General features: G+C 33.3%; 1 protein-coding gene across 1 annotated transcript in view; it reads left to right on the top strand.

Moving 5' to 3' along the window:
- The window catches only part of CCSER1 (coiled-coil serine rich protein 1), a 463,885-nt gene that overhangs the window by 342,698 nt on the left and 100,159 nt on the right, over positions 1-21,028 (top strand). Inside the window, exon 7 of the mRNA XM_072405567.1 lies at positions 20,502-20,579. Coding sequence (XP_072261668.1) covers positions 20,502-20,579 — 78 coding nt within the window. The remainder of the gene's footprint in view (positions 1-20,501; positions 20,580-21,028) is intronic.

Here is a 21,028-nt window from a genome sequence, read left to right on the forward strand (position 1 = left end):
GCCATTTTTCAGATGTAAGCTGCCTTCATATATTATAATGATATTGCAGTAGTTGCAGTGTAAATATAAATGCATTCTGATTAATGCACACTTCTCGACACAGAATTAGATGTATGAAAGTAGCCTGCATTCTCTGAGGCATCACATACTGTGATTCTCCCATTGATTAAGTGCTGTCAAGAGAATTTTTGCTCATTCTAAGTTTGCGCTGAGTGTATTCTTTCAATATTGTATGTTAGCAATATATTTTTCACAAATTTTAATCGATATATGCTATATAAAAAGAATGCTAGATAATAAAAATACTGCTTACTGTTTCTCACGTCTTCTGGTTGATGTATAAAGAGCACAGTTCCTCTATACAGTATTTTCATACAAACAATACAGCACAAAGTGCAGGTATTTTAGTTAGTGTTCTTGTGGTAAAATATGTGTTACATTCCCCATACTTTTCTATTTACCTCTTGTAAAGCACAACTTTCTTTAAAACAAAAAATGATACTTAGCTTTTACTTCCACAGAACCCTCAATTCCCCCACAACTGGCTTCCATTTGGTCCCACGCCATCCTGGATTCTTTCTTTATCCCGGGTAAAAGAGGAACCAGCGGGTGCTGCTATCTTTGTCCATCTCCTTTACGGGAGATCGGGTGATGTTTCTTCCTGTAAATGTAAATAAAAAGTGCTGATCTCACTGTGCATGTGTGAGATCAGCACTTTCTTTTTTACATTGCAGGAGAAGCCCATTTTGCCCATCCGCCCGAAAGCTTCTTGGGCCTCCTTGTGTTTTTTTTTTTTTTTTTTGTTTGGTTTTTGTTTTTTTAATTTTTAATTCATATAAAAGAGCTATGTACCCTTTTATATAAAGTAAAATGTGCTGATCCACTTTAAAAAGTAGTAACATCCAAATTCTCCTTTCCATCTTTTCCTCTAGATTGTCCCACTTTAGGGTCTGATTTATAGAAAAGAATATAATTTACTACCTAGCAGATGAAAGTGTTTATGTTGCTTAAAAGTCATCCTATAATAACTGTTTTGTATTTATTAAACATCATTAGTCACTGTGTAGGAAGCACCTTGCAGTCTGTAGAGATTTGTATAAAAATAAAAAACATTATGCCTCCTCCCTAAAAATCATAGCCTGAGACACTCCAAAGCTTGAAAGTTTCAAACATGTTGATACCACCAGGGAAACTTGAACAGATGGAACACTGATGCATGTGAGGCTCTGCTGCACCTCTAGTGCCCAGGGGAAGAAGTGCCCATATAACTGGGGTTCAACTATCCCGCACTGTGTAGAATATATGTAGAGTTTCACAGATATTAGTACATTTTAATAGGAAATAGCAGCTGAACAAAAGCAGCAACAAAACTCTGTGTTTCACCTAGTCTTATGTTGTTTTATTGTTTATTTCATGCAAGTTTATTTTGAACATAACAAAAGTTCACAAGCTCAAGGACAGATAAATAAGTAGTTATTCATTTGTTTTGTAACAAAGTAAACAATGTAAATTCCCAAAGAACTCTTTTTAAGCAAAAACTGTTCAACTGCACATGATAAAGTTAAATAGGCAGTTACATTAAGTATTAAAGTATTACACACAGCAGTGTTGTTCTTAATTTCTGCTTATTGGGACCCTGCCTTGACCTAAATGTTCAAGCAAATCAAAGAACAAACAACTATTGCAGGTATATTAAATTTTAATCTTTAGACTTGCCCAAAAATTTGAAGAATAAGTGCCTTACGTGTACATATCTGTCTTCTTCTGGGAGTGTATAATTATTATATGTGTTGGGCCAAGCTCCCCCCTCTCCATACATAACATTTTATGTAGGTACCAGTGGAAAAGGGGTATACCTTAAAGTATCCGCAGGTATCCAGGTATCCTCAGGTATACCATTATAGATACACTGCTATAACATCCAAACATCAATACATATTATGTTGATATCAAATATTGCCAGAAAATGTAATACTCATTACAGGGGTGAAAGTCCATATTCACAAACTCTTTTTCTGTCACTTTACAATATCCATCCCCTCCCATAAAAATAAAATAAAGTAAATTAGCAATAGTCTTTAAATAGAAGGTCCAGATAATTTTTTAAACATTTCAATGCTTTCCTTGTGTTTGATCTTTTATTTACATTGCTTTTGAGGCTTATTCTCAATATCAATTATTCCTCCTATTATTGAAACACATAGATTGTGCATAGATCATGATATAATTCCTAAAAAGCTTTTTACATAAAAACTCACAATAATTACATATACGAACGTAGATGTTATGTGGTTGTTTAAATATTTATATTGGTACAAACAGGCAATACAACCTAGGTTAATGAATAAGAGTAGGAGTAAGCAGTGATAATTTTTAAAAGTTTACAAGATGAGAATGATTTTTACTTATACCCCAATAACTGTATTTGCAGGCATTGAGAATATGTTTAATCGAGATAGAAATTCAGATAATTAAACCTTTACTAAAAACATATGTAAACTGACATTGCTGAACTCATTGTAAAGAATGGTTATTGCTTGGATGTAAAACTGATATTTTCAGAAATGTTCCGAGTAAACATGTATCAGGAAAAACTGTCCATTGCTCTGTTTTTTTAATTAGTCAGATGTGTAAGCCAGACATCACATGCCTGGAAGAGCTCAATCTGTTTACACTGCGCTGTTGCAGTTGTTACAAAGTCTTAGTAAAGTTATAGAGAGTGTAGGAAGTCAGGAATTAGGATTAAATGTAACCAGATACATCTGGTGCAGTGCCAAGCCTTACCATCCAGAAAAAAGGACTATGTAGTACAATCCTAGGATGAAGAGAAGGAAGTAGAGGGAAAGAAGGATTTTTTTAGGCACAAAAGGAACATAAATATCTATAAAAACATAATTACTTTATTAGTTCAATTCAAAAAAAATATTTAAAAGTATTCATGGGTAGCCCATGATATAAACAACATAACAAGTAGTTATTTCACATAGTATTATACATTAATGTAAGGTGGTGGAAATCGTTCAGAGAATTTAGTAAATGATCAGGGTCAGATAGCAAGTTTCATGCTGACGCGTTTTGCCTAAGATGGCTTCATCAGGGGATTTTTTAAGGCCACCAGACCCACACTATACAATTTAGAAATGCAAAAAGTGCTTATTCACAACCAATAATTTAGACAAAACCAACAGGGTAAAACTGGTTTTTGAAATGATCATACATTCCAAGACAATAGGTAAGAATATTTACAATGTACTCAAGATATGAGATTTGCTTAACAAATATGGAGCCTCCTATAAATACTGAAATTAGAATCATATATTTATGAGCACTAAATATTAATCTTATATGCTTATCTGCAAGAATATATTTATACAATATGAAACAACACATCAGCATAAAGGAAACCTATTTTGTCTATGAAGGGATATATGGCTTTTAAATATATTGAAAAGTATATAGTATTTCCGAATTGAAACTTGGTAAAGGTTATTAAATAAATTGAGTTTTGTGACTGATTTTTCGATACACCAAACTACTATGAAGATAGTCGACTTGTTCTGGTTGAGTTATAGTGGTTGCTATTTCAAGGGAAGAAGGAAATGAGCAAGAAAATAATGTTACACTATATATTATTATAGGTCTGAATGTAACAGGTACTATCCTTGCTTCCATTTGGTGTAATATAGCAGGAGTTTTTTAACAAGTGTTTTAAAACAGGGGGGGATATATTTTAGAGAACTTTATGAGTGAGGATGAAGTCTAAGGATTTATTGAAAGGTACAAATAAATTGTTATGTTCAATTATGTCCCATGCAAGAGATATGTTAGATAATTTACTGTCAAGAAATATGTATGTATATTATAATCATTATTAATATTGTTTGACAATATTGGGGGGAAGGGTAAGCTTTACCTGTAAGATGTATTGAAATGTATTTCTCTTCATCCTATGAAAGTCTTAGTAAAGTCAGAAATCACATTAACATATGTTTCTGTAACTATATACAGCAATAATAGGCCTGACTTAATAAAGCTCTCCAAGGTTGGAGAGGATACACTTTCATCAGTGAAGCTGGTTGATCCAGCAAATATGGTATGGATCTGGTGCAGGATTGAAAACATTTTCTAACAAATAGCAAATTACTTTGAAGAAACTAATTTCAGGTTTGCTCGATCACCCAGCTTGACTGATGGAAGTGTAAGTCAGGCCCAATGCCTCAATATCTTCATTTGGAAATGCTGAAACTGATAAGCAAGTAACACATAAAAGCTTTTAAATTATGTATGGTTGCATTATGTTGTAGTGACAGGGTGAATTAGGTATTTTAGGGGTATTGGTGATGTTTCAAGTTTATGCCATATTTCATATTGTAGCAGTTCTATTCTTGAACAGTTATCTATAAAAGCAATTTATTACAATACAAACATTTGTTTTATTTCTGCTTGGGTTAGCTATTCAGTTTTAAGAGGATGGGGTGATTCTGATAAGCATACTTCAAACTCTGGGGAACAGGTCAGGCAACCCTTGTAGTGGCATTCCCCTGCATTGTGACTGTTAAATGTTCCCAGTGTTAGAGTACCATTGAAAACAGTTTTACTTAACCTCACTTTCCTAGCAGCTTTGTTCTCTTATCAGGTTGTTGGTGGGCCCTTAGCATTCCCATCCTCTGCTTTTTTAGTACTTGAGCACAGAAATTACCTTATCCGGAAGTTGTTCCTTCTTTACCGTCCAATCATACCTTTAAACAAGTTTTATTGTTGTGACTGCAATAGAGAAAAGTAAATTTTCCAGAATTTATCTAATGTTCGAAATAAAAACAGGCTGAGCAAAACTGTTTATCTTTTGGCAGTTAGGTAAGTTCACGAATATGTATCAGTTTCTTTTTAATCCTTCATAAAGCAGTATTGTTTTTGAGATTAGTGATTACCAGCTAGAGAAAATGAAGCAATTTACTTCTCTCGATTTCTTAATTTGTTTTCTCTGAACTAATGGTGGCCCAATAGACCAATGCTGTGGACTCCTCAATCAGTGAGTTGCTCTTCGCTCCCACATGGTAGTGACTTCCTTAGCAGGGCAATAAAACACTGTAGTATTGCTATCATATCAGTGAATCGCTACAGTTTCTTATCTGGAAAAACATGTAAGAAAGTAAACCAAACCAATCCTTTGGTGCTCATACTAATTGTTTTGGTTTGACTCCAAATTGCAATGTCAGTTTTCTTTTTCTGCATCCCCAAAACCTAACTTTCTCCAAAATACCTGCAAGTAGATGAATATATCTGTATTGCCAAAGATGTTTTGTTCTTTAGATATGTTTTTTATCTATTGCTATTAGTCATTTTTTTATTCTTTTTTTTATATTTTGTTATATCGTATCCCACAGACTACAGTTATCAATAAAGGTAATTTGTATTTTTTCAGGTTATTTATTTGACAGAAGATAACTCTCCAATATTTTTTAATTTGATTTATTTTTGTTTTCTGAAAAGCATTAACTTTTATAGAATCTGACCCCCCGCCCCTTCTTTACTTTAATCATTTGATCTTTGCTGTATAATTGTAGATGCCATGGGTATAGGAGGACTACAATTGTTAAAATGCATGCTTTAGGCAAGATGAATTCATTTTCTGTATGCCCAGGAAACTGCTTAATACATTTATATATGAGGCTAATGTCTGTTGTGATTACTATATCAGCTTAGTCACTGCTAATTTTGGTGCAGCTTGGGAGTAGCTGAAAGAAAGTCAAAGTAATATGGTTTACTTGAGTATTTAAAGCTAACATTACAGAGAACCAGATTTCCATGTATCTGATTCTAGACAATAAGAAGAAGCACATACTATAGTTAGGAAGAAGGCTTTTTGTAGGTGTCTATTATCCTCCTTTATATTTTCATCAATCACTGCAAAAATCAATGGGATTGTCTGAATTTGCTGCTGACAGACAGGGATAGTTCAGAAGTGATTGACGCATCATCATATCTCCCATATGAAGTTAAAAATTATGTGATCAGTGTGCATAGGCAATTGCAGTTCATTTCTTTAAGATCTGAGGCTCTAAAAAAGTTATAGATAAAAAAACAGAGCCTTAGAAAAGTCTCACATTTCAGGGAAAAAGCAATATACTGCATACGGGATAATCAGAGATAAAGGAATGGACTTCATGCTATACCTGCAGGCTGCTTTTATTTACTTTCAACAGTACAAGATGTATTTTACCTAGAGTTCTTTTTGTCAAAGGGTGCCTACAAAAATATCTAGACACATTGCTGTAAAAATGTACCCAAGAAAGCTAGACTTGATTTAAATGTCCTGCCTTTTAGGCCAACCGTCTTATGAGGGTCCTTTCTACCCAATTAAATTAGGTTATAAAAAAAATAATAAAAGTTGTAATAAAAGTTGGGTTTTGTATTACATACAATCGGACATGTCAAGCATAGGGACACTGGAAGAGCAAAAATGCATACGGATAACTAGAAGAGTAGCAAAAACTGTTGCCAAATTTACATCCAGTTTGGTTTAAAATCACTACACAGTAGAAAATGCTCTACATACTGAGCACAGACAGTAACAATGAGAATCCGATTGGACTTAAGTGGTAAAGTTTACAGTCGCATTTGGTAAATGTACAAATTACAATAATTTAATGTATTGTTTTATAATATATGCCACCCCTGGAAAGTCTATTATGGCCAATGCTGACGTTGCAGAAATCCAGCCCTTCAAGTTAACTACTTACCAATTGCTCATAGTCTTATATTTATTAGAGCTTATTCATTCTCTTGTGAGCCTTTGTGGTGCGTAACATCTTGCTTCAACATGTGCTTGGGTTAAGGTGGACTATTTGTTAGGACAAGTGCACCATATTGCGAGTGTTATGCAGTATGAGCAGCATGGTGGCTCAGTTGCCAGCACTCTCACATTTGCTGCTCTAGGCCACAGATTTGAATCTCAGTAAAGACACTGTAAGAAGTTTGCATGTTCTCTCCGTGTTTGCTTGGGTTTCCTTCAGGCACACCAGTTTCCTCCCACATCACAAAAGGAAAAAAAAAAAACGAGGAAAAAACGTGCAGTTAGATTAATTGGATTTCCCTCAAAATTTGCCTTAGACAGGCCTGGAGTGAAGGGACCCTAGGAAGGTAGTGGACGGCTGCATGATTGGGGGAGACAGGGCGCAGGTAGTGAAAGGATTAATTGTAAAAGATGGAGGGGTTAGCTTGAGGATAGAAAGGGGAGGAGAAGTGACATAGATATAGGATAAAGAAAAGGGGTTAAAAGGACAGGAAATTGAGCGGGAGTTCATTCAGTGAAAGGGATGAAAAGAGGGAAAAGTTTTTTCCTGCCCTCTCACCCCCCTTGGTTTAAGAGCCGGGTAAGTGTGCTGCGGTGAGGTCCTCCAAGGAAGTTGGTTTGGGTAGTGTTTTCAGTGGGGGTGGGAGAATTCTGCCTTTGGTGTGGATTCTCCAAAAGGTTGTGTTTGAAGAGTCATGGTTATAGTGGTTATGTGATGGGGCTGCCATTTGTGGTGATATCGTTCACAAGCTTGGTATGATGTGGCTGGGAGCATACATATCTTGGTGGCACAGATCCCAAAAGGGCTTAAAAGGAAAGGAAAATGTCATTTAACTGGTTTGGTTATTGGTATTAATATGTCCTATTTTGTTTGCTATTGGTGTTTTGTTATTGTATGATATGCTTATTTAAAATGGTTATTTAACCAAAATTGGTGTGGTGTCTTTATGAGGAGCGTGGGGCACTGACTGCGGTACTCTGTCTGTCCTTAAGTCATGTGTTAATGACATATGACAATGGTAGAGACATTAGACTGTGGGCCTCTTTAAGGGACACTTAGTGATATGACAATCTACTTTGTAACTGTGCAATATATAAATGCAAGTAAATAATGAATAAATATGTTTTTGTGTGGTGTACTATTTACTACAGTATTACATAGCATTCCATTAAAAATCAATACTTTTTAAAGGACCAAAACGATCTTAAAAAAACTGGATCGTTGCTAACTGTGCACTCTGATTTCTTCCAACTGTTACAGTAACAGTGTTAGAGTTTTCAAAGTACTTAAAAGTTAGGGAGTAGAATGCTAAACATCCCTATGATTTATTTTCTTGTTGCTTAGAGAAAATTACATGTATAGGGCCATTTATCACTGCTACTATTTAGTATTAAAACAATGTTTCTAAAATGCGCGTTTTAACATTATTTTTTATTGAAAGAGAACCTTAATTTGGAATCTCAGCATGTAGCATTCATCTTTGCAGGTGTGCTGCTACTTCAAAACACTTTCCTAATATCTCCTACACTCCTGAAATGGTGCTATGTAAAGAGTAAGGCTTCACATCTTGCAGAAAATCCTCCAATATGCCTATTTTTAACATCAATTAACATTGGGATATATGTCAAAAGTAAAGGTGAGCAAATGCTTATATAAAATGCACTGCAGGTGCATGCTTTTTGAAGCTAAAATTAGTTCAACATTGACATGCTCATGGCACCAGCAAACCTGTCAAAAGTGTCTTAATCGGTTGAGGAAATAAAAGGAGGAGGGCTAATTAGTACAAAATCAAGTTCAGAGTTCTACATTTCCTTTTAGCAGACTACAGATCTAGTGATCATATCTTTTAGTTGAGTGGTTTATAGATTCTAGATTGTCCACCTACAACATCTACTAAAATATGTTTTCATCCTTTTTCTTTTTAGCATTCTGCAGATGAACACATTTGTACATTGCTTTTGTTTCATATGATAACTCATCACAGTGCAAAATGCATAACAGCATGGTATTGCATACAAAATCATCAGAGTTCATTTCAAGTTGATATTTTCAATTGATTCTTCTTTTGGATTTTCTAAGAAAATTTATTTTTTTACTACTAAATCCTTTCTGTGTGGTAGTTACAGATGAGACCACCAGAGCCATTTCTATTTCACTTTGATCAGACAATATTATTAAAAAAATTAAACACTTTTTTTAGTTTTGGAGAGGTTTGAAACTTGTATAATGTTTTAAGGCAAAATAAAAGTATTTTTTTTTTAATATGAATACTTTAATAAACATATACTTGCTAATCTGTGTTTCCTATTTAATCTATATTTCATATTATTCATATGCCATCTAGCTAAATCTGTTCACTAACATTGGTGTTAAGTGATAAAGGTGGCATTACTATCCGCAAGATGTAATGTAATCATTCACATAAAGTTCATTGTAAGAAATAATATTATTCTCTGACAGGGATCAAGTGTGTAATAGAGATCCTATCCCTTCCAAATCCAGCCTTTATTCTCTTATCAGCTACTTGTTTTACTAAATACCGCCTAATTAAATTAAAAGGAAGGAGGATAGGGCAGGACTTGGAGAAGCCACAGTTTTGTGCAGAAGTAAGAGCATATTATTACCAAGAAGGTGGTGTAGACAATCTATTACCTGTACTTTGAAGCCATTAAGCCTTGTACAGATTTTAGTTTTTTGTTTGTCGATGGAAACAAACTTTCGTGATCCTTTCCGTTGATGAATGTATGATGACTCTTTACATAGCACCACTGTGAAAAAGGAGTTGGGGGGGTTGTCGGTAAGTGAGATCAGTCTTTTATGAATCTGCCCTGATGAATTAATGAAGGATTTTGGGGGAATTGTTGTAAGCACATGAGATTATTCTAGTATGTAGCTGAAACCAATTGGTCTCAAGAAATTAGAAGATTAAACTTTAATGCTGCTTTTGATGCTCTAGGTGGCCCCACTGGGGAAAATACGGTTCTTGTTGTAACACTTGTCACCTAGACAAGAAGTAATCAAAACTCTCCTTCATATGGAACAATAAAACCTAAACGTGCCATTTTGTACTAGAGAGTTTTAGCTCCATTGAGATTTAAAGCTATGCATGTGCTGGACATCAATCCATAATATACCCAATACAAAGTAATACCTATCTGTAACAGCTTGGGATTTCATATTTGCATTTGACTATAATTCATAGTTTTATGTTTTAGAAGAATGCTTTGTAAAATTACTAAATAAATTTGTTCATTTTAAGTGAGTCAGACCTTTTTTTAAAGATTGGATGAAGCTGTAGCTTTGAGGCTTCTGAAGGTTAAACATTCTTAAACATTATTGTGGGAGAAATTCCAAAGCTTGATTTCAGTAATCTGATTTTACATACCTCTGCATGGTCACTGAACATGTCATGTACTATAGCATACATTTCACTACATCTAGCCTTTTGGACTCACATAAAGGAATAAATATTTAACTTAATGTTAGATGTCTCATAGCAAGTTAGGTAATTTTTATAGAGACAATACAGAGATCAGCATAGGTTTCAATTCCACCTCAATGTACTTGTTATAAAGATTACACTGCACTGATGTTCTCTTACCACATGTGCTATATTTGCTCCTATTACCAATTACTGGGCAGTTGTACTATCTAATGCAAACCAAAAAGAAAGGACATGCAATGATTTTGTATGGCCCTCTCCATAAGGCTTTAGCTGCATTTGAGGCCCTGTATAATTTTTAATTTAACCGCAACTACCTTAGGTGATCACCTTAGGTGATCACCTTAGGTGACCTTTTTATTTCTCCCTACTGAAGCAAATTAAACCATGCTGTATTATTTTACAATTCAGCTTGTTTTTACAGTGACTACAGGGCCCGGGTCCACATATTAGCTTCTGTTCATAATCATAGGACAATCTTGTAAAGATATATATATATATATATATATATATATATATATTAATATTATTATACAGTATTTAAATAGCGCCATCATAGTATGCGGAGCTGTACAAAGTCCATACTCATGTCACTAACTGTCCCTCAAAGGAGCTCACAATCTAATGTCCCTACTATAGTCATATATCCAAGGTCAATTTTAGGGGGAAGCCAATTAACCTAACTGCTTTTTTTTGGGATGTGGGAGGAAACCGGAGTACCCGGAGGAAACCCACGCAAACACGGGGAGAACCTGCAAACTCCATGCAGATAGTGTCCTGGCTGGGATTCGAACCTAGGACCTAGCGCTGCAAAAGCCAGGGTATATATATAAATATATATATATATATATATATATATATATATATATATATATATATATATGGCTTCAATGGGATGAAGAAATAAGTTTTTTTTATATATATATATATATATATATATATATATATATATATATATATATATATATATATAATATTTCACTGTTTAATATTTAAGCAAGTAAGTCAACCTAATTTTTGTAGCAGGTAAATATTACTGCCGTATTGTATTTAAAGGCTTTACTATAAAAATACTTTGTGGTTTCACAAGCTGCTTAGTTTATTTTACTTGCCAGTTGTTTACTTCTTCTTTTCATCTTTCATCAGTCATGTTTTTTAAGATCCTAACAAGTGATGTTCTGGATCCTGGAGGCCAGAGGTTGTGTAAAGCTTTGGTTGGGACTGAGATTGCATTTCTAGGTCCCCATCTTACCTGGCAACATTTCACTGGTGGTAAAATCTTGCAACAGATATTCCACCACTGTTCACAGTTGTGAATGCGGTGCAAAAGAAAACCTTTAAACTTAGTATACAATTGCCATGTCTGGAATGTCATGTCTGGAAGAGTTAGAAGAGACAGGGAACATGGATTGTTTTTTATATGGTAAAAAAGGTAAGTTATTTTGTGATTGTTGTAGCAGTTGTGTAGAACATAACATTCTCATACTTTAAATTTTTCTACGCCACTCCATTGTACATCCACAGAAAACAATGACATTATATAGCGCATGCATACAATTCTTACTATGGAAGCACAGTGTTCAAATGGGCAGTTTGGCTGCATTAATTAAGTTGCACTGACTTAGGCCTTGGCCTACCCTTTCTTTTTACATTGACTTACACTAGTTAGAACCTTGTGATTGGTGACCCCAGGTTGGTGTTTACCCTTGTTTCATCTGTTCATCCCAGTTACTTTGTACCAATATTATTCCATACATTTAGATAACACTCTCAAAGGATTTTGCAAGTATGTTGTGAAATAGGATGAAAGAAAATGGGAAAATGTCATAATTAATTTTTAGGAGTGCAATACAATTGGAAAAACTGTTACTACTATTACTATAAAAAAAACTGCATTGAATGAACAAATAACATATTTCCCATGAATGTATTTCTTTGAAACATATTTCCCATGAAAGTTAGAAAGTATTTCTTTCTGTTCCAAAAGATACTTCTGTGTGATGGAAGTTGGCCACTTATATCGTTTGAAACAGTATCAGGTTGTGGGAGTTCAAGTTATTTTAGCACGTATAATATTAGTTGCCTGGAGGAAACTTTAAAAACAAAGTGGGTGCTAGGAAATCAAGATTTATGATCATCTTACTGAAGGACAAACAGTTTTTGCTTTTGGCTGTCCATGGGTGGCAAATTGACAGACTTTATTATTTCATGCTTTTGTGAAAAACTGAGACAGTTGAATGACAGATTGTAGATAAGAAATGTATAAAGATAATCTAGTGGAGACTGGCTGAAAGGTCAAAGACAAGTTGGCCTTCTCTTTGCTAGCATGTTTTATTCCTGGACTGCTACAAGGTTTAGAATTTGTGGTATAGTGCAGTATAGAATCCTCTTGTCTGCATCTTGTTCATTTATATTCTGCAAACAACCTGCTTACTGTTCAGTCATGTAACTGATCATAATGGTGTTTAAGACAAATAATTATAGTTACAGTCAGGCAGTTTATAGTGTTGACTGCAGTAGGTGTTGTTTTGTCCTTGAAAAAAAGTCATGCAGAAAAGAAGAGGTAATTATGTTATTATTTTTGCAGTGTACAATTTCCATATTTTTCTTGCTGTATTATTCCATACCAAGTTATTAATACTTTTTTTTTTAAAATAAACACAATTCCTGTGTGTTTCAAACCTTTTGCAGTTCACTTTTTTATTATTTTTCAATGTATCCTTTATATTCTGATGGGGAGTCACATGAACTGTTCTGTACTTCTTGGTTTGCTGTTGTTTTATGCTGCATTAGTACAATTTAGGAAGCTATGAATGTACTGAAAAGACAATAAGTTACAGAGTAGAACAAAAATGTCAGGTCATTTTGATCTGATGGATCAAGGATAATAAAATAAAGTTTTTGTCCTAGTTCTAAAGTCCTATTTGCCTGGTTCCTTTTTGTGAATACTCAACTTAGAGTAAGCACAAATTGAGTCAGTAGTGTGCCACCAAAGTGACTTGCACCTGGTCCCATCCTTTATTATAAATAGTTCTTGTCGAACTTTAAGGAAGCAAAGTATAGGTAAAAAAGGAAAAATGAATTTCTTTAGATATACACTACCTAATCTACCTTTATAATACAATACCTCTGAAGAAGCAGACTAGTTCTGTGAAACGTATCGGGTGATCAACCTTTTCCAACTTGTTAAAAGTTTTTGGAAATATCCAATCTTTAAAGGTAGTATTGTGACTGTCTAGTGGTCCTTTGGGCCCTTGGTTAAACCCAATTGATCAGCTTACTGTTTTTATTAAACATTTTTTTTTATCTAATTTTAAACATTTGAAAGTTTTTGAAATTGATATGTTGAGTTGATCACCTGCTTAGTTCAATATTTCAATAGTTGCCTGCCAGATCCCCACACTATTGTAGAAATTCAAAATATGCAGAAAGAAAGGAGACTTATTTGGCACATGTATGAAATCAAATAACAAAAAACTTTTTATTTAGAAAATAATAAAACACCAATAAAGATTATGCCATTTGTCCTAAAATGCAAGACGGCACGATCTGAACATCAATATTGCTCATAGATTGGACCATAGTATTTCAAATGGTTTAACAGCTAACAGTATAGCATCTCACAACATTAGGGGGTGTCTCGATGCGTTTCACGGTCAATGCCGCTTCAGGATAATAACGTTGAGAGATAATTAGTTATAGCATATACTCAATATGATGCAAAAATCATAGTCGATTTGAATGATTTATTCTGCTTAGAAACATAGTACAATTGAATATCTCTGGATATGATTGGACATAATGATTTCAGGTGTATATCTAGTGAATTAAGAAAACATACTGCACTTTGATACATTGCTGTTATTATGATATTCTGATATTTTATACCTATTGTAAACCTAGATACTGCTAAAGAAGCCTAAGCCCTGAAGAAGCCTAAATTAGGCGAAACGCGTTGGGTAACTAACGTTTGCGACACCATTGTCAGTATATGTGATATAACTTGGATAATGTTGTATGTTTTTGCTAGTAGTTCATTGTCTAGCGCCCCTACAGGGCTGAAATGGTAATGATCTGGAGTGGTGTCTCCACTGGTTACCAATCACTGTTTTGTTATGTATTATGAGAAGTTATCACTAATGAAAAATATATATGTTGTTGCCAAAAAAAAACCTTCTTTCCGTGGTATTTATATAATTTAGCATATACTATTATTTTATTTATAATTATAACATATATTATACATTGCAGTATCTTGTCATCTTCTTTCAAATATATATAGGGCCTTAAAGTAAACCAAGAGCTCATGATGAGGGTAAGTGCAAACCGACAGGCGATAACAGAAAGGAATCCCTGTATAGATGTAGATGAATTGCCACTTCAAAAATTAAGGAGATGGACCACAGCTCCTACCGTCCGCCTCTTGATTTTAAACATTTTAAAATAACATTGTTATTTTTTTTAAAAATAAGTAACTTCATTGTAGTGGTACTGTTAAAATCCCACTTTGTTCTGGGAATACCTGCGTATTTGCTGGAATTTGAAACAATCATCTTCTCATACTTTAAAACTTTGCCATTACAATTGTAGCACATTTGTTTTCTTCATTTGTGTTTTACAAAACCTGAATTTGCCATTTCAGGATACATTTCAAAGATTTGAACAATTATAACATTTATGTTTTTTATAAATAATCCCTGTAAAAATCCTTAATATTAATCCCTCAATGAATTATTAAATCCTGGTTTCAAGCTCTTTCTATATAACTGTTATTTATCTGCATCCGGAAGAAAAACCTGAAGAAATAGACAGATAACAATAATAACTTTGACCACCTAGTAGCCTCATTTACAAATAAATATTTTTGTCAGGATTAGATGGTATTTGCCAGATTTTTCTCTGTTCATTTTACTTGCCCTAGGTAACTTGTCATTCGCTCTATTTTAATTTAAGTTTCACTTCTGCCACAGTTTAGGCTGCAAAAAAGACGTGCTTTCCTCAAGCTCTTCCGATTTTTTTTTTTGCAATTCCTTCAAGCCATACACAGCTTTGCTAAGTTGCATGCATCTAAAACAAATGTTTTATTTATGTAAATGTAATGTGAGAACTGTCAGGGGCCCCCAGCTAGCTGTCAGTTATAGCTGTGTAGTCGTTCTCTTTTGAATAGCCAATCCTAAGGGAGAAGGTCTGCATTCATGGTTTATAGCAAAGAATTTATATTCTCTTTAAAATATATATTATATGTTAAAACTTCTACAAATATACATGGAGTAGTGAAAAACAAACATTAAATGAATTCAATATTTTTCCTGATAAAATGTTGAAGTATATCATTTTAAATGAATACTGATAAATGTAGGAAAGGAATGAAACAGTAAAGGAGAAGCTGGCTGATTTTGGCCTTGTTGATGGGTGTATAATACTTGAATGTTTGGTCAACAACAATTTGGAAGCTGCAAACTGGTAATTGCCTAATCTTGCCTAATTTAGATGAGGGTAGACCTGACAAATTAACAAATCTTTTACTTTTCTTTCATGTTTTCCTGACAGTGACACTCTTACTGTATGTGGTAGATATTTTTTCATTGTCTGTTTTCATTACTAAGTTCAGAAAGGAGATATGATTCCCCAACAGTCAGAAATTCAGCCTGACACTTCTGCTCTGACAGGTAAAGGTATAAGTAAATAAGTAACACAATAAGCACAATCCCAGAGAAGTGAGGCTGCAATTTCAAAAGTGATTAAGGATTAAGATTTATCCAGATTTTAGTCTGACATGGTTCAATTTTTGTCTTTGGATATTCCAACACTGTATAATTTCCCATTCTCATTTTGTCCAACTTTCAGTTATAAAAATATGTATATTCATAACAAAACCTAACTAACTTTAAGCACTTTTAGGAATACTTTTAGGGATATGCAGCAACCAATAAAATTAGTTGAAAGACAAGAATAGAAAAATGGTAGCTTTAAAATCCAAAATGTTGTCAGACCATTCAGTGTTTAAGTCACAGCATCCAAAATACACTAACGCCTTTCTGCAGCAATTAAATCATCACATGAAAGACTCATTTGTCAAACAAAGGTCAACAACTAGTAAAGGCTTTAGGTATGATTTTATGATTTAACTGCATGGGTAGACAATTGTTTGTATACATTATTCCACATCAAAATTAAAAGAAAAAAATGACTAGTACCCGCTGAATTGAAAAGATAGAAAGTATATTGATTATGACTACTACTAGATTAGGATATGAACTAACCTTTATATTTATATTGCCTTCTAAGCAGTTTTTAATGTGCACATTTTGTAAAATAGGAGTAGAAAGAACTAAAATTTTCATACAGTAAAACTTGAATATTTATTAAGCAATATTTAGTTATATTCATTTTTACACTAAACTTATTGGCTCAATATTCAGACTCTGCTAGATGTGGATTTATAGGTGTAATGACCACCATGGCCATGCTTATCTCCTGAGTTTTATTTATTGAAAGGTATTAATTACAGTGTAACTCATTGATGCAGGATTGCCCACTATTAAATAGTAGAGAAAACATTCGGAATGAGTGAATCTTTGAGTAAAATTGAAAAACTGATTGGGTATGGTGTAAGCACAATATTGTTCATTTAAAAGTGGGTTCCCCTCTGAAATACGCATGGACCAACTTCCAACCAACCAAACATCAATTCATTATTTATAAGGTACAGCAGAATAGCCATGTTTTTCCTAACATTGAATGTTTATTAGCATAGGATGATAACAATACTGATGATGAATCTCACATTTTTTTAAATAAATGCTTTTTACATTGCAGTCCAGACTCAAGGGTAAATGAAGATTTCTAGTTTCACTTCAGTATGATTCTGGCATCTATCAAACTTATTCCTCATTGGAAACCAAGGCTTTGCATTGGACAAGATAACATAGTAAAGCAGCAGCACAGCATGAACTGAAATTATTTTTACTGGTACTCATTAGACTAGCACAAGTTTCTAAATGAGATACAAAGGTAGTCTGCCCAGCTGCACAGTGCTGCATAATTAAGGATGCTGTTTAGATCAACTACTTTGCATATTGGAAAGTAGAGAAATAATAATATTGTTCTGTGTACTACAATCACACCAAGCTTTCTTTTAGTTCACTATTTTCTTTTTCTATGCCCCATGAAATCCAGAATAAAAATGTTATAAAAATGCTGCATTCTTTGGAAGTCAAGGTAGTAAACCATTTCTGAACTTGATGTGTTTCTGTCATTTTGGGAAATATTCATTTGTAACTAACTTGCAAATTTCCAAGGAAATAGATCAAATTGTTGACAGCTGTCAACAGTCATTTTGTTAGACACATTCAGGTGATTTTATTCAAAGCAGTTGACAGAGTTGCAGTATATGCATGCATGAAGGTAATAATCAATAAAAGTTGTAGAAATGTCATGAATTACACTAATAAAACTTAATATAGGTCACACAAGTAACCTGTAAATAACCTATATTACCTTGTAGCTCTACAGGAGCTGTTAAATTGCAGCTACTAGCGATCATTTATAATAAAGTGTATAAGTTATTATATTGTTAATAAATTATGTAATTATACAAAAAAAAGATTGACCTCTACTAATTCTTTTATATACTTTCCTATGCTGGTGTTTGTATTTGTACTTTACACTGAGTCAAATCAATTTCTGGTTGGTTGGTATAAATTAAAGAAAAACACAAAAATGTTTGTTTTCAGGGATTTGACATACAAAATTTAACATAAATTTGATGCATAGATTTTTACTATAGTGTTACGATAAATACTGAAAAAATACTGCCATCACCTAATTACCCTAACAGCAGATCAGTTAAAATCATACTCTAGTTAGCCAAGAAATTCAAAAAATGTTGAATTTATTATACCTGACTAGCTGCAGAGGTGCTTTACCTTCATAACATATTTGTAAAACTTTATACAACAAGTTAAAGAAACCAATATCTCAAAATAGATAAAGAAAATAATTTTTTCAGTGTATTTGTTTGTCCTGGACATTAATCTACTTTTTTAGGTTTAAAATTATTTAAAATAGACTTCCAACCATGCATGAAAATGCACCTTAGATGCCAGACACCTCAAGAGACAATATAATGGATATGTTTGACTTTTCAAAAGGCTGTTTCTGAAAACAGCAAATGCAGCAGACTTGGCATGTAGTGGCCATAAACCTCTAATGATAGATCTGCATCCTCTCAAATTGACTAAGATTTTTTTTAAACATTTACTAAATCTTTAACTGCAGATTTTTTTAAACAAAAAGTTAAAGGACATTTTAAACATCTTTAAATATACCCCTTGGTACAGCAAGGAAAAAAATCAGTGGTGCACAATGCTCATTAGTTGTGCTATGGGAGCCCTAGCTGTGTTGAATTGTTAAACATACTCATATACCCATTCAAGAAATATTATTTGTCTCAAATAAATACCTATTTACCTGTGATGGACCCTAGATATTCACCTCCTGAGAATGGTGAATTTCCCATTAGAAAGCTGGTAGGCTAGTTTACTATTAACATTGCACACTTGTACAGAATCTGATTATTTATATCTACCTCCTATATCTTTCTACTAGTTGCTGCAGACTAGCCATTCCGAAGGTTTAAAATAAATTTACATTTTGTTGAAAATATAATGTTGCAAATTGATTTGTTTAGTGATAAACAGTAACTTAAGGTCAATATTGTACTTGAAAAGTTATACTATACCAATATAAAATTAATTTGTATGAACATCTTTGTTTAAAATATCATATTCAAACTGTTTTCTTTTCCTTTGTTCTTTAATTCTGTAAATTAGAGCGCCTTTATAAATGGGGAAATTGCACAAAACAATTTACTCTTTTAGAGGAGGGCTAAAAGTTTAATTGGTTCCATATAGAGGAAAACATATTGGTTATTATATTATATTGGTTATAGTGACCAATACAATCCATACAATAACCACGGAACCATTACCAAAAGTGGCAACCTTACTGGTAAAGAAAAGATCTAAAAGCTCTACCAGGACGTATCAAAGTAATCTTACTGACATGTGTGGTCAAGGTGTGTGCATCATATGAAAGTCTAGTAGAATGTACACATTCTTTCATAGGTAAAATGTAATGATATAACTTTTTTAGGTATATTTAGTTGATTCCTGATTTAGAAATGTAATTATTGTAGAAGTCACTGGACATTTTAAGCTAGCTAGCCCTTTGGGTTTTTGAAATCCTTCAATTTATGAGAGTGGGAGCTTTTGTAAAGATTCTATATTTGTTTAAAAATATATGATAATTTTCAAAATCCTGGACTGACATGATTACATTTGGTTTTAGAAAGGGACATCCATTTTGCTGTGATATTATTTTATAGCATTTATTTTATTCTGAATATATGAATGCATAACAAAAAATATGTAATTTAATAAAAATATGGGATAACAGTGAATACTTTACTGTCCTATAATCTTGTATATCAGTAAACCTGTTAACAAACTTGGGCAAATTATTACTATGTATGTACATAATCTTAAAAAGAATGGTTCCCAGGCTCTTCTATTTCCTTAAATGGGAAAGGTTAGGATCAGGGCATAGCTCATGGCAGAATGCCAAACATTACCGCAGGTCTAAAATGGCCTTAAGTCTTTTTATATTTTATGTTCAGTCTAAATTGCAAAGTCCTGTATTCCCTTGCTCTTTCTGCCTCTCAAGCCCTAAGAGATTAAATGGATTGTCTGAATTATGAGTTTGTTTCAGGTTTACCTATAAGGAAGCACAATATGAGTAAATGCTAAATAAAATTGAATTATTTATTCTCATTGTATTACTTACACAAATTTTGTCTGCCCTGTTTTTTCTACAATTGCAACAAGCTGGTGCATGTCACCATATTTATTCATATGCTATTTCTTCTGAAGAAACCTTTTAGTCTTCACATTAGAGATGCCCCTTCCTGTCACATTGGCACATTTGTACATTATAGACAACTTTATCTTCTGCTTTTACTTCTATCACAATTCTCATAGGAACAAGTAGACAACCTGTCAAAAGACCTTAGCATTTATTTTACTGAATGGCACTATAATGTGCACACCAACCAAAAAAAAAGCCGTAAAAGCACAAGATACTGATATAAATTTGATCTAGGGTTCTGTTTGTGCAAGCATGTGAACAGTAATCTATCTCTTCTGTATGCTCTTTGATGTTTGCATTGAAAGAGTAAACACCTGTTTTGTCTATTTCATTTACAGAGCACAGAGATGAGCCCAGCAAGTAGCACAGCTTCACTTCCAATTAGCCCTATTGCTGAAAGGAACCATCCATTCAAGGTATGATATTTGGCTTTCAGTAAATAGCTTTGGCTATGTACCTTATGTACGGTTTAAATGAAGAGTATATTTTTGAAAATTGTAATAGAAATTACAAAATTAAAAAGTTATAGAGATTTAGCAATTTTATAGTGGAAATAACTTTTTCCAGAATACAGAGCTTAATCCCTTTAGATTTTAATTTGTAATATTTTACGAGTTTCTATTTACTCATCATAAAAATGTAAAAAACTCAAATCTAGCCGGAATTATATAAAGGCAACTTGAGAGCACATTATTTTCTGTTGTAAAGTTATTTCAGTTGTAATAAATGTTAATATTACAGTGTTAAACTGAGATTTTAAAACAATTGTGGACAAAAAATGCGGTCTGTCCAATAATATTATTATTATCTTGTATTTATATATTGTCAGCATATTACAAAGCGTCTTCGTCATATTTGTAATACC

The sequence above is a fragment of the Pyxicephalus adspersus genome, chromosome 3, assembly GCF_032062135.1.
Source record: "Pyxicephalus adspersus chromosome 3, UCB_Pads_2.0, whole genome shotgun sequence".
NCBI lineage: Eukaryota > Metazoa > Chordata > Amphibia > Anura > Pyxicephalidae > Pyxicephalus > Pyxicephalus adspersus.